This window comes from Rhodamnia argentea, chromosome 2, assembly GCF_020921035.1.
Source record: "Rhodamnia argentea isolate NSW1041297 chromosome 2, ASM2092103v1, whole genome shotgun sequence".
NCBI lineage: Eukaryota > Viridiplantae > Streptophyta > Magnoliopsida > Myrtales > Myrtaceae > Rhodamnia > Rhodamnia argentea.
Window position 1 is genome coordinate 894,922 of NC_063151.1, and position 15,480 is coordinate 910,401.

At 37.0% G+C, this 15,480-nt stretch overlaps 1 protein-coding gene across 2 annotated transcripts; it reads left to right on the forward strand.

Annotated features, from left to right (window-relative positions):
• The first annotated feature begins 3,716 nt into the window (after positions 1 to 3,716).
• On the forward strand, positions 3,717 to 6,361 carry LOC115751579 (patatin-like protein 2). Of its 2 annotated transcripts, none has more exons than XM_030689497.2 (7): positions 3,717 to 3,857; positions 3,948 to 4,129; positions 4,237 to 4,428; positions 5,061 to 5,217; positions 5,315 to 5,617; positions 5,890 to 6,065; positions 6,162 to 6,361. In XM_030689497.2, exons 1-7 carry the CDS (start codon positions 3,717 to 3,719, stop codon positions 6,238 to 6,240), a joined length of 1,230 nt encoding a protein of 409 aa, XP_030545357.2. In that variant the 3' UTR covers positions 6,241 to 6,361. The 2 variants fall into 2 exon arrangements, with proteins under 2 accessions (XP_030545357.2, XP_048130529.1); XM_048274572.1 differs by having other exon boundaries at positions 4,237 to 4,423; positions 5,032 to 5,217.
• The last annotated feature ends 9,119 nt before the right edge of the window (positions 6,362 to 15,480 follow it).

Sequence of the window (15,480 nt, forward strand, 5' to 3'; positions counted from 1 at the left end):
CTAGAAGGGTCAAAGGTGATGCGGTGCAAAAGATCAAGAGGGATCAAGAGAAAGTCCCCAAAAGGCCAAACAAGCGGCCGAAAGAGAACTAGACCGGCCAAAACAGCAGTCGAGGAACCAAAAAGAAACACGGCCAAAACAGCGGCCAAAATCTAAGGAATACACGGCTAAAGCAACAGCAATAGCGGAGAAGAAGCTGCAAAAAGTCCTAAGGAAAAACCTCAAAGATGGATGTAGAGAGACCCCGACTACTTCGTAAACGACGGTTCCGAGGAGTGTTGTCGATGCTACCAAGGGAAAGGGCTTTATCCTTGACTACCTTGATGAGGTGTTTGACCATACCCGGTACGAAAAGAGGCTTGTCTCGAAAAAGGATGTTGTTCCTCTCGGTTCATATGAGGTGACAGAGCGCCGCAAGTGAGAATCTGCAAAAAGTCTGTTCAATGGTTGATATATTCCCGATACATGAATAATTATGTACATATTAATATAAAAAAATGAATAGTTCACCTGTTAAAGTTCAATTTTTGTTCATCTAGGATAATAAAATAAGTATCTGCAATATTGCTAGGAATACGAAAAATATTTTGTAAAAACTAAAAATTTCAAGATTGGTGGGGCTATCTCGGGCTTACACATCAAGACCCAAAAGCCCAACCCGTTCCAGAAGTACAAAACAGAATAAAGCCCGAAAACCTGGCCCGCTATACGAGCTTACGGATTTCGGGCTACGCCCGTAGGCTGGGCTCTCAGTCTCCCCAAATCACTTTGCACAAGAGCCGCATCCTGATTGATCATTTGAGACGCTTTCCTAGAAAGGGCCGACCTGCCACCGTGATCCCACCAAATTGTCAACCAGGTATAAGCCCCTTGAGAGTAAGTTGGTTTAGAATTTGGTCACCGGCCTCGCAAGATTTGAATATCTGACTACAAGATGAAAAACGGCTTTTGAGTTGGCCCTCTCGGAAACATGCTTGCCACATGTATCATATCTCTTTGAGAAAATGCCACAAATAGTCCCTTGAACTTTGGGTCAATATGTAATGCGGTCCCCGAACTTTTAAGTTATTCAATGTAATCCTTGAACTATTGATCCATGTTTAGCTTAGTCCTTGGATCATATGAAATCGTTCAATGTTGTTCCCGATCTTAAAATACTGGAAGGACTAATCGAACATTTTCATATTATTCGTGGACTATATTAAACTTGTACCAAAATATTTTGGACCACATTGAATATATTAAAAATTTAGAGGTCATACTAGACATTAGAGGAAAGTCCAAGGATCATATTGAACAAATTAAAAGTTTAGAGGCCACATTACACATTAAAATAAAGTTTATGGATCATTTGTGTTACTATCCCTATTTCTTCCTATCTATTGTCCAAACATGCAAAATGTTACCACTTTAAATACCCCCTTAACTTGTCATTTAGAAAGAGGGAGGAGGTGGGGGATTCGAATCCCTACCTTTGGGAAGATTGGGATGGGGACGCGTGAGGAGAGAGCAAGGTTTCGTAACCTATACACGGCATATAATGCATATTGTGTTATTTGTATAGTAGAATATGGGGAGAAGTGTCAAAAAAGTCCTAAACCTATTACATTAGTGCCAATTTATAAACCTTTTGGTATTGTCCTAAACCTTTTGTATTTGTAATTAAGTCCTAAACCTTTTAGAATTAAAAAAAAAAAAAAATAAAAATAAAAAAAAAAAAAAAAAAATTAGTGGACTCGATTTTACTGGCCGCTAGCGCTAACTTGGATATTTTTTTAATATTTTAAATAATATTTTAAGCATTTTTTTGGTTTTTTCAAAATTATTTTTAAAAATTATTTAAAATATCAAAAAATATTTAAAAAAAAAATAAAAAAAAAAAAAAACACAAAGGATATTGATGTCCATGCTAGTGATTTCAAAATTGGTGACTCAATTGGCATAAATAAATTTTAGGACTAAATTGGCACTATTATAAAGGTTTAGGAAATTGGCACTAATAAAATGTTTAGGACCGAATTGGCACCAAAAAGGTTTAGGACTAATGCACTAATGTAATGGTCTATTTTTACTTTTCGTAGAATATGATAGGATAGAATCAGATTAAAAAAAAAAAAATACCCCCTTTAACTTCATGTGCTTTTCATGCTTCCTTTAGAAAAAAAGTGATTTGAGATTCTCATTGATTGGCCTAACGAGAATATGATAAGAGGACAAGCTTTTCCTTTGCATTAAAAGAAGAGTTCACGAATGTGCACCGGTTCTGGCCCTAGTATCGCCGTTCGTGTAACTCAATTTTTTTGGTATGAAAAGATTCTACCAGAAGTACCACCATAGATAATGGGAAAGGGAATCCACATTGAGATGGTCCCACTAAAATTCCATGAAGTTTTCAATGATGGTACGTTAAAATGCTCGTAATTCATAATTTTTTGGAATGGACTCTCTTGAGAATCTTAAGTTGTTCATGACAGTTATTACGTGCATCGGGGTCGAGTATCTGAGAACTAGACCAAGCTTGTTACATACGATGGGAGTTGGTCCATGCCAAGGTATCTCTTGTGGGGCCCACCTCCCCTAAATTTTCCACCGTGGCACAACAGAGGAGAAGGTCATTTTGCCACGTGTGCCGACATTTCCTGTAATATGCGTAACGCGAGGAACGAGGAACAAGTCACCACCATGATCACTATCCTCTCCAATATCGACGTGGGTATCTTTTTTAAACGAGTTAGATATGGTGGTTTGTCGCCTTCTGTCTCTGAGCACGTGTAAGCAGAATAATCAAAATTAAAAGATGCGCAGTCCCCGTTTTTACGTTTCTTCAGGTACTTCTGGCGTGCTTTGGTCCGTCCTCCTTCCCTGGTGGAGGACGAGGGGTGCTTCTCACGCTCTCTCCACGACCCTTGTACTCGCGAGAGGAGTTCGTATTCAGTTCACATCATTAACCTTATGAATCTGTACTAGAAACTCTCGGTTAGATGGAAATCCACAGCTTCTTAGAATTTCCAAGCCGATCCATTTACCGGTAATTGATTTCAATATGTGATTTATCCAGTAATATATCTTTTGTTGGATTACATGATGTATATTTTATCCTATAATCGTAGAATAGTTAATCAAATTTTATACATTTCAATATAGCTCGGATGAGATGTACATGTAGATGTGATTATCGTGCTAATAAGAGAATGAGTAACAACCAAGCGATATGCATTGCACTCGAAGTTCTATGTTTCTGTTAGAAGCTATGGATGTTGCTCTAAGTTTTCTAAAATGGCGATGTTTTTAGACTTTTGTATGGCACAAGCTACTCATTTAAATTCGCGCGTGATTAATGGTTCATGATGTTAGGATTTTAGTGCAAGAATGATGTTATCGCACTTGCCTATTTAAATTCGGTATCTAGTTTCTCAATAAGTGCTTGAGGTATTACTCATCGACAAATCATTGCTTATGTGATCATGTTTGAAAATCTCACTAGTTGTCGCAATGAATGATGAAGATTTTGAGCCGACGGAGAATTCTAAAACGTTGACCCGTATGAGCAGTGCTTGTTCCCCGAATTTTCTTATCCGCTAGAAACTTCTTTGAAAAGGCAAATCTTTGGCCACCGTCTCTAAGCTTGAGCCTCTATATAAGCGCAAGACATCACATGACATGTTTCGCTCATCTTCTCTTGACTACAACCGAATATTTTCAACCATACAAAAGACATGGAGAGAACAAAGGCATCGCTCTTGAAAGTCCAGCCTCCCACGTACGGGAACATCATCACGGTCCTCAGCATAGACGGAGGCGGAGTTAGAGGGATCATCCCTGCCACCATTCTTGCTTTCCTGGAGTCCGAACTCCAGGTAAAACAGGCTTACATTTCAGTATTACCCTATTGAAGATCCGAGCGTTTTTCGGTCCGTGTTCTAACAGTCTCGTTTTATATCAAACAGGAGCTAGATGGGGAGGATGCTAGACTGGCGGATTACTTCGACGTGATTGCTGGAACGAGCACGGGGGGTCTAGTGACGGCCATGTTGACCGCGCCTAATGAGGAGGATCGCCCTCTCTTTGCGGCCAAGGATATCCAGTCCTTTTATCTCGAGCACAGTCCCAAGATTTTCCCACAGAAAAGGTGACATCATCATTCATGACCACATCAATCTGTCGTTCGTTGATTTTTGTTCATATTTCTTTGTTGGTGTTGCGAGTATCGACGAGATGGTGATCGGAAATGAGCAGGGGAACGTGGGGGAGAGCAAGGAAGTTGGTAAAGTCATTGAGAGGTCCCAAGTACGATGCGGAATACCTTCGTGGGCTAATAAGGCAGAAACTTGGAGAGACTCGTTTCCATGACACATTGGCTCATGTCGTCATTCCCACCTTTGACATCGAGCGTCTTCAGCCTACCATTTTCTCCTCCTACGAGGTCTCTCTCTCTTCTCTCTCTCTCTCTCGCTCTAAAATCTTAGGTATACTTTGTCTTTGCAACTGCGTGTAATAAAAGCTAGGTTTTTGATTTATGCACCATGAGTTATATGCAATTCATGTAGTGTAAACATATGGTCTCTGGGTATCTGAGGGCTAAATTACACTAGAAGTGTCAAAACTTGTGTACGACGATCACTTTAATGCCAAAACTTTTAAAACGATCACTTAAGTGCCAATTTTTTAAAAAAATGATCACTTAAATGCTAACTTCTTTTAAAAACGATCATTTCAGTACCAATTTCAATTTGAGCCGACGTGGCTTGCTGGAAATCCGACACGTGTTATTTTTTATTAATATTTGAGCTGATGTGGCTTAGTGGAGTTAACACTGAAGTGATCGTTTTTTAAAAAAAATTGGCACTTAAGTGATCGTTTTGAAAGTTTAGGCACTAAAGTGATCGTTTTTCAAAAAATTTGGCATTTAAGTGATCGTTTTGAAAGTTTTGACACTAAACCGAGTGTCGTACATAAGTTATGACACTTATAGTGTACTTAAGCCGTATCCGAGCATGTCTTGCTACTTAAGCACAAATGCATAGGCCTAAGAAATCTGTCAATCTCGTCCATCATGTTATAAAATCTCCATCTCCGGACGCTCGGCTCTCGGACATCTGCATTGGTACATCGGCCACCCCAACTTATCTACCCGCTCACTATTTCAGCACTCGGGACATTCAAGGACATACCCGTGAATTCCACCTCATAGACGGTGGAGTTGCCGCAAACAATCCGGTACATGGTCATCACTAGTATTCATAGTATTACACCTTGGCCTCAGCATATGGTCGGAAAACAACTTAATTTTTATCATTCTATACACTTGTACCAGGCATTGGTGGCTATATCCCAGGTGACCAAGCAGATATTCGATGCCAATCCCGATTTCTTCCCCATTGGTGCAACAGACTGTGGACGATTTCTAGTGATCTCGATCGGGACCGGGTCGCCGAAGATAGAGCAAAAGTACAACGCTAAGATGGCCGCGAAATGGGGAACCTTGGGGTGGCTTCTTCATGGTGGTTCAGTTCCGTTGGTGGATGTGTTCACTATGGCCAGTGCAGACATGGTGGACTTTCATATTTCTGCAGTTTTCCAAGCACTCCATTCTGAAGAAAACTACCTCAGAATCCAAGTAAGCTCAGTCGATGAATTTGAGCTATTATTGCTTATTAGGTGCTCTTGAAATTAAGACATACCGCACATGCTCACTCGAGAAAATGTTGCATTTCTCGCATGCGAATACAGAAACGTTTCGAAATCACCTAGATTTTGTGCTTGATAGAAGATTCTCATTCATTCTATGGAAAAAGAATCATTGATTTTGTCAAATATGACAAATATGTACCCATAGAACGTACTCACCTTTTCCTCTCTTATTTATTTATTTTTTTTGGCCAAATGCAGGAGGATACATTAACCGGGAAGGATTCATCCGTTGACATTGCTACGAAGGAGAACTTGGAGAAGCTCGTGCATATCGGTGGAAGGTTATTGAAGAAGCCCGTCTCTAGGGTAAACCTCGAAACCGGTTTATCCGAACCGATTACCAAAGGGACCATCAATGCCGATGCTCTAAAGAGGTACTCAAACATGTCCATTCATGACGATCAGTGAGTTGAACTACGATCCATATTGCATCTATTAGAATGTAAACTTACTCTATATCCGTTACGCAGGTTTGCAAGAAAACTCTCTGAGGAAAGAAGACTTCGAGAGTCTCGATCTCCAAACGCCGACAAAAGCTCACAACATTGAAGATGGCAACGTCTTTTTGTTACTCCTTCTATTCATTGAACTAATTGGTGACCCTTTGCAAATTTTTTTATTAAGCAAAGAGTTATGTAGAGAGGCATGGTCAGTAACCTTGTATCTTTTAGTTCGGATCAATAAACAAAATAATTGTGCTTCATGCGTGTCTTTACTTTGCGATAGTGAATCAGCATTGGATGCAAAAGTTCTGTCTCAGATGATTGTTGTGCAGCTATATGAAAAACAGAATAAAGATATGAGGGACATGGATTTTTCCATGGTAACAAGTTTCAATAAGTGCTGATAAGTATTAAACATGGTAACAAGAATGACTGGTGATTTTTTCCAAGTAACTTACTGGTATCTGACCAATACTTTAATAAAACTACCAAGTTTTTCTGATAGTTTGCAAATTAGCAAATTTTGTACTAATTTACCAACTTTTCTTTGCGTAACTGATTGACGGTTCAAATTTACCAACTTTGATATAAATTATCAACTTAAAGTAGAGTGATTTGCCAACTTCTGGATTACCAATTCTCACTGGAATTACTTATTACTATTTGATTATTTTTCTTTAATATAGTAATTATTATGTGCCTTACTTGGCAGCTCCTTATATCGATTCACTCTTTAAGACTACTGATCTAACCTAGGGCGACTTATCAAATTTTCCACCTAAGTAAGTAAATGCGAGTCCGACTAATGACGACCTTTTTCAGCACATCAATCGACAATGTGCAAGAAAGATTTTGCATTTTTGTCCTTTGAAATGGTACCACAACAAGCAATATAACGAAACAAAGTTATGCACAAGGGTGTCGGTCCCCTACATCGCAGATTCATTAAGAGACAGAATTCCACAATTAAGATCGTGGTTAAGAACGTAATGGACATCTGCGGGAACAGATACATAGATGTAACTATATGGGAGCATCATTGTTTCTTTCGATGTTTGCCAACAGATCCGAGCAGAGATTAGGCCCGCGCAGGACGTATCCAAGCTCCCAAACATTGCTTCTTACCGACAGTAATTGTAATTTATTAGTACGGATAAAAATACATAATTTTTTCGAAATGAAATGATAGAATCCCATAAATATCTAACAAGGAAAGATAGAAATGGTTAGTTATCGCTATTAAGATTTGTTCGGATATAGTTATAACATATATCCCAAAACTAAAAAAATTTGATGTACAGTAGAGAGAATGCGATGTGAATATGATATATAGATGATGTAGGAAATGTTTAGTTCCAGTCACCGTAAGAAGCTCACACAAGTTATTTTGTCATCTGAAGAGACAATGTCCAACTCTCTCTTCCGTGGACTTTGTCGTTTTCTTTTCCTGCTAAATTTGGCAGCTGATGTTTATCTTGGCACATCAAGATTGAATTTACCCAATTTATTTGATAGATTTAGGATTGTGGTTTTGATATCATCTCCTTCAATTGAGTTAATCTAGAGTTTATTTAGTAGGAGAATGCTTGATTTTGTTGTTTCTATCATTTTGTGATTTTTGAATTTGTTGAGACATCTTTTCTTTAGACGGGAAATTCCTTAGGATATAGTGTTAGCTAAGGTTTTGTTATGTTGAGGAAATAATTTATAGGAGTATGGTTTTACACATAGTTATATGTGCTTTAATTTCTTGGTGCGCTTTGTGCACGTACGCTTCAAGTGTGTGATTTGCGAGTTATAACTCATGTCTGCTAGTTCTGGCAGCGTCTTTTTGTTTGTTGCATGCTTAAAATGTTAAGTACGAGAATGAAACTCTTAGAGGAAAGAAGGAAAAAGATAGAAAGCGGGCAAAATTCAATGCATCAAGATCGGCTTAATCCGCTTGATTTGACCACCGAAAGTTGCACGAAAGTAGAAAAACGTGGCCACAAGGACATCCATTTTCGTATTTCTCGTTTTAGCTTGAGGACTCCTTCTTGTAAGACTAGTAATCATGCATATCCATGAACAAGCTCGAGCCCGAGTCCGAGCCCGAACAGAAAAATTACCCCGCCCTTTTGTACTTTGGGCCTGTTCGGCCGGGCCAGGCTAGGCTAGGCACGAAAATGATATCTAACGGAGCAAACCTTAAAATGCAAGGATACAATAAGTTCAATAAAAAAATTCGACATATGTGTACTTTTAACGAAATAATATATGTTTGTTTGAGTGGCGATGTTCGTTCAATGGAGTGCATAGTATTTATTGACACTATTAGTAGCACGCAGTAGAAGTTTGGTACCTTCACTCGAGAGATCGCCAATAGAGAGAGCTCAAGTTCGAGCTCGTTAACATATCTAATTGGATCCACTTTCACTTAAAAATTTAAACCAATGAGTTATGCGCCAACTGAGATATATTAACTACTAAACACTATACCAATTTTCCAATGTGAGACTTTCTCTAACACAACTCATTCACATCCAAACAATCTCCTCTAAGTGAGTTCCAATGTTATGTTTGCTTTTCCTTAATCCAAGCATCATTCTACGTCAACTTTTCTCAACTTGAATATCCAAGTCATTGCAATGTATCCGCAACTATGCACCGATGTCGTGACCTAAAATCAAGGTTAATGGATTATTAGGTTAATTAAGTTAACTAACATAACTCGAACCCTCCCAAGTCCTTCCAAATCGCAACTTAGGTTCAATTCATGATAAAACTATTTGATTTGAGCCGCCACTAATCTTTTACGGTTGGTTGATTAGAAACCTATATAAAATAGTGGGAGCACTATTTTATCTCTACAAATCAGAGAAAATGAGTTCGAGAACTTGATTGCATTAATTTAGAAAATTAATGCTTTTTAGGTACCAATTTTATGAAAAAATCTTTTCGATTGATCAATGTGAATTTGATGATTAATTGGAAAAAATGAATTGTTTGATAAAAGGATTTGATTTTTTTTTTTGTATTTTCTCACAAAATAAAAACAATAAAAAGTAATAAAAAATTTGAACAAAAATAAACAAAAATGCCTATAATATACCTTTTGATTTTTCGATTTTTCCGAAAAAAATTCACTCATCCCCAAAGATCTGGGTTAGAGAAGAATTTTTATCCACTACATCCTCGAATATTCGAGCTAGTATGCGGATAGGGGTATAAAACAAAAACGATCCCTTTTGCCAAAGGGAAAGAACACGAGAAATTTTATACTAAATCACCATCCCATTCCATGAGATCACGGCTAAGGCGTGTGATTTAATTTTTCCCGAAGGGTCTAGGCACATTGGGAGCATATATTATGAGATTGTTTGTTTACAAATGTAAAAATTTTATAATAATCAAAAGCAAACAAACATGACGAAAATAAAATAAAATGAAAAGCTAATTAAGTATAAATTTCGAAAATTCCATGGGGGTGGCAAAAAATATTAGATTAGGGATCCACCTTTCCTCATCCAAATTTTATCCAATTTTAATTTGAGAAAATTATCCTTAAGAATTTGCAAAGTGTTCCAGATAATCCTAAAAAAAATTGAATTCAAGTCTTATCCATAAATCAAATAACATCAAAAAATCACTAAGAGATAAGACAATTCAACCACCAAATAAGCATGAAATAATTATCCAAAGCCAAAGATTATCCAAGATCAATCAGATATCGTTTAGTTCAATTAATTCTCAAAGATTAGATGTTATCCAATTCCATCAAATCTTATCTTCAAATCAAGTAAGTTCAAAAGAATTGATTTCAAATGATTCTCAAAAGTAAACATCCAATTAAACTCCAATTTTATCTCCAACAATCCAAGGTTATCATAACTATTCATGATGGCAACCCTAACATTCAGGGCCAGAAAAATTATCCACGATGGTCATTAACATCATCCAATTCATATATTCTTGAAAGGTTTAGATGAAGTTTAGATCAATAAGCCTATCCACAAGCATAGAGCAATTCAGCAAAGAGAAGTATATTATGAAAATTTCAGATTTGATCTTCAACAATTCTAATTTGATTTGGTCTTCAGAAAAATGTGGAACAAGTTTTGATTTGGGAAGAGGATTTTTTTTAATCAAATTACATCAATTCTCAATAACATTCAAACAATTTCATGTTCGAATTGAATTTAATAAAAAAAAATCAGAATTTTTATGCGACAACGCCCAACTTCCGGTTCTTAACAAAAATTAGCGAAAAAGGTTTAATTTCTCACTTTCAATTGCTATTTGGCATGCATTCATCGAGGTATTGAAACACATATGCAAGTTATCAAGCTAACAAACAATGAATTGCGATCAAAAGGTTGAGAAATCTTACCTTTTCCAAGCTAAAATTCTGCACATGCACAAGCTATATCTCACCCAAAACGGTCCCCTTTTGGTTCGAATCGGACTTTGGAATCGTCAAAACTCTAACACAGTATGAGTAACTTTGTGAAGTTTCGAGAACCAAAACAAAAAGAAGCTCTTTTACCGCTAAACAGGGCTGATTTACATCCAAACAGAGAGCTGGACCAGCAAGCAGCCTGAATGAATGGTGGAGAACTTAGGTGGCTTCGGATGAGTTTGAACAAACTCACAAATTGGGCACGGCACAAAGGCTGAATGGGGGTGATCGTGTGAGCTTGAAACAGCAGCCTTAGTGCACAAATTGATGGAACCAACGCACTAATATTCAGCCCTTGCTCTATATGTGTTGAAATTTTTCAGGATTCCCCCAGCCCCTGTGTTAATGTGAAGAGCTTATTATATAGAGCTTGGTCCTTGAAGTCCTAGTAGGAATAGGAATTAATTGAGACCATTGGATCGCAAGAGTCCACATCTACTACAACTCTAGCTAGATAGGTTCCTGGGATTGATCAAACTTTTAAATCTCCGAAGTTGGGAGAGGTCTAATCTCCTAGGACTCCTAAGACCTTCGGCCAAGAAAAGATAAGGTTGGTGATGGCTGAATTTTTGGTCCCCTTTGTGAGCCCATAACTTCAATTGGACCTTAATTAGTTGACATGCATAACTAGCTAAAGCCCTCCCATAAACAAAATAGGCTGATCTGAGATTAAATTAAAGTTCCATACCAATATAAAATTCGGCACCTGCCAATCTCAGCTCATGGTCGAATTCTTAAATGAATGAGTGGGCTTGTTTCAAATTTTCATATTTAATCAAGGTCTTTCTAAATGACAGATAGTTGATAAAAAGCCTTTACTAAACAATTTAGCTCGAACAGACTGAAATGAGTTTTTTTGAAATAGATCCGATTGACTCATAAAAATTCGGCACTCCCCTAGCTATAGGTGAAAATTTCAGTTTGAGTTTGGTCTGATCGCCTATTGAAATAAAGCTCACTTGACTCACCTTTAACCCTAAATGCAAGTGACACGATTGACAAGAAATAAACATGCAATGCATGAGAAAATATTTTTGCGAGAATTATGACTAACACTCATTTTATGCTTAATGAATGATTTTCAAAATTTAGGTGTCAACAACCGCAACTAACCAACATCAACTGTTAACTTGGGATTGCATCACCTATGTCCTCTATCTTGCGTCTCTAGACGTATTGTCCACAATCTCTTCTTGCCACACCAACGGTGATAGCAATTTCCACCCGAAACAAGCGTTGATCATAAGATTTTTTTCTTGAGATGTTCACCAGACATTGAAACAGATTGGGAGCCCAATAATCAACCATCGGCTCTGATATCATTTGTTGGGAGCGTGCAATAGAAGTCTAATTCCTTCACCTGGGGAGATCGCCAAGAGGGAGCTCAAGTCCGAGCTTATCAACATATCTAGTTGGAGCTATATTCACTTAAAAATTTAAGCCGGTGAGTTATGATCTAACCATGATATACTAACTACTCAACATCACATCTTTCTCCGATGTAGGACTTTCTCTAATACAACTCACACATGCAGCCTAACAGACACCTAATTTTTGTGACTTATTTAGTTATTTATTGCATGAAAATATTAGTAGTCAATTCCAACCCCTAAACAAAAAATATCATTTTGCATGATATTATTGAGCATTGTCATGTAATAGCATTAAGTCCACATAAATTGAATTTTAGTTGGATTGGCATTAAATGGACTTAAGCATGGAGGTTATAAGCTTAATTTAATTAGCTTGACTGAGCCCATAAGAACGTGAAATTTGGCCAAGTCTATTGAAGATTATAATGGGTGGAAATTGCATGTGAAAGGTACAAGGGGTGCCAAATAAAGAAATATTTTATCATCTAATTAAGTCGGGGAGAATAAAGTTGATATCCTTGAAGTTATGGTCATGAAGGAAACAAGAAAGAGAAATACTTTAATTTTTTAGAAAGAATGAATCACATAATCCAAATTGGGAAAGTAAAGGACTCGTGCTCTTGTAAGACAACCCTAAACCTAAGCCCATATAAACATATTAAGGGTTCACAATTCAAAGGTTGGACAAAATAGAAAGAGCTTGAGCAATACACAGAGAGACACAATAGACATGCAAAAGGGAACAAACTCTTCCTCTCTACCCTCCCGGCTACTTGGGGTTCATGGCTGCTCTTGTTATGGCCGTCTAGTTTCTAGTATGATTCCAACGCACTAGACCCGGCATTGAGCCCCTAGTTTCCATCATGCCTTGATGGGTCTCACGGTAGTGAGCCCGACGCTCTCTAGCGCTCCTTTGCGATCATTCATGCATCGACGAGTCCCTTACATGGTACCACAACACTAGGAGCCTCAGCTGTGCTCTTGACTAACGCCTTACGGGTTTACTAGTGAGTCCTCCACACGCCCGTCCTACCCCCAACTTTAAACCCATTGCAGCAAAGCTAGCGAATTTCGACAAAGTAGCCTCCTGACTTGAATCTAGCCCCATCCAGCATGCCAAGTAAATCCTATTGTCAAGTCCAACTAGACCCGTTGTTACGATTGCCACTACTCCTCGTTGCAACGTAGCCATGACCAGTCCACCTTGAAGTAGCAGCAATCAATCCACCGTAATATTGCCGGTCCTCCTTGCCTCACCTTGCCGTCACTGTCAAGCCCTTGTCGCTGTTAAAAAAAATCTTATAATTGATTTTGAAGTTGACAAAATAATCCATATTTGTCAGAACTCGATAAATGGATAGAAATACTCTTTTCCATATTGTTTCTTAGTACAACGAAAACATCTTAACTGCGTTTAGATGTTAAGGAATACATAGGAATGTTTGTTCTGGATTTAAATCTGTAGTTGAGACTTAGACGTTGAAGCGGGAAGAGTTCGGACTCTAAGGAGTGTATCATGAGCAACCTTTAGATTCATATATGAGATTGAGTCTCAAACTCTAACTGCGATATGTTATTATCTTATCACAACAACTAGCACTCTAGTTTGGATTTCGTCTTTGAGGATTATTCATCTAGAAAATTATTTATCAAAGGCTTGGTGGTGGTTTGAGAAAGACAAGATTTATTAACAAATGAAGAATTATACTATTGGAAACCCAGATTCAATTGTATAGGTAACTAGATCAACGGATGATTCTAATCTTGTTTCTCAAAGGCTACGAAATCTTATCTATGCAATCGCATCCAACGGGTTGATTGGAAAGTGATCCTCTAAAAGCCTTCCAAGGGTAGATTGGAGGTGGATGAGTATAAAAGGAGACATCCATGGTGAAGGGAATACAAGAGTTGAAATTCTAATTCCAAACTACAAGAAAACTTCTACATTACATATTTATTATTGATCTATACACTGAAATCTTTTAGAGGTATTTGTTTGAGTGTAAGACAAAGTAATGTAATAACTCAAGGTTCATCACCAATTGTAACTTTGAATAATTGAATAGTGGAATTCAGTCGGTTGACTATCGGCGAACAAAAGGGAATGTAGGCTTGATCTAAGCCAAGCCACTATAAATCTCATGTGCAATTTTCTCTATCCCTTAGTTTGTTTATTTATTGTTGATAGTAATTTGTGCACAATCAAGTTCTAAAGTTGATTTTGATCATTATTTAGTTCATACTTTACTTTGGTTCAAAATTTGAATATGAACTTGTTGCTTAAATTCTGCATTATTTTTTAAGCTCTTTATAATCACCTGTTCACCCTCTCTTAGGTAATATCGCTAGCCACATTAGTCCCAGGTTGTGGTTGGAGTAAAAACTCCTAATGTAGGTAGTTTCATGAACTATAATCGATTTGGATATTTAACTGCCTAATTTGAAATTATGTGGCTCCAACTCGATTTGATTTGATTTGATTTGTTAGGCATTATCGACGAGATGGTTTTCTTCTTTGAGTCGTTTCATTTATATATGTTTGATAATTGGGGATCCGATCTTTGAGACTAAAGATCGGACCCTCAATTAAGTTTATTTCCTAATTTGTGCATGATATTAATGAATACATCGATTATGTAAGGGTCCTCTATTTTATACATCATTAGACTAAGCATATGCATTTTATAAAATAGGGCTAATACCAAGAAGAACCCCAACCCGACACACCAATACAAATTTACTTTTGAGTTAGGTTTTATTGAATTTTATAGCCAAATTACTGAGTTGGGTAACATGTGATATTTATGGGTGTACTAGTTTGGGGTTTCTACCCTCCGTTTGTCATGGGTCTACTAGTTTGGAATTTTTCGCGGTACTAACCTAATCTAACAAAAACTAACGGAGGATAAATTTGTTATAGATGTACAAGTTTGTGGTTTTTGATGGTCAAAAAATTAGTTTGGGATAAATTTGATACATATTTATCACTTCGGGATTTTTCATAGTATTAATCATTTCCTAATTTGAAAATTATTTTACATATTTAGTAAAGGTAAAAAAATTGCATTATTTCTAAGACATTAGTTTGCATATTTTCCAAATTTAGAACTTCATGTTTTGGGAGTTATGTAATAGTTTAGGAAGTTGCCTAATTTATATTGGGATTTAATATTAATTATTTCCTAGTTTAACTTAGGTTGTTATAAAAATTTAGGGTAGTTTCCTATTTATTAATTCATAAAAGAGAAAAGTCCAAAAAAGAGGAAGAAGTAATTGACTTTGTGTTTAAAATAACTTAGGTCATGGATTAAGCTGATTAACATAGAATCACTTCATGTTTATTTAATTAACATAGACCCTAGGAATAATTTGTTAATTTAATTTAATTGAAGAGTTTTATCTTGGTCAGCCATTAGGAGTAGCTCACATATAGATTCCTTTAAGTAGTACATGTTTTTTTTTTTTTGGGTAAGGTAAGTATATATTGATATGTCAAAAGCACTAATTACAAGAATGAAGCCGAACACAAAAACCT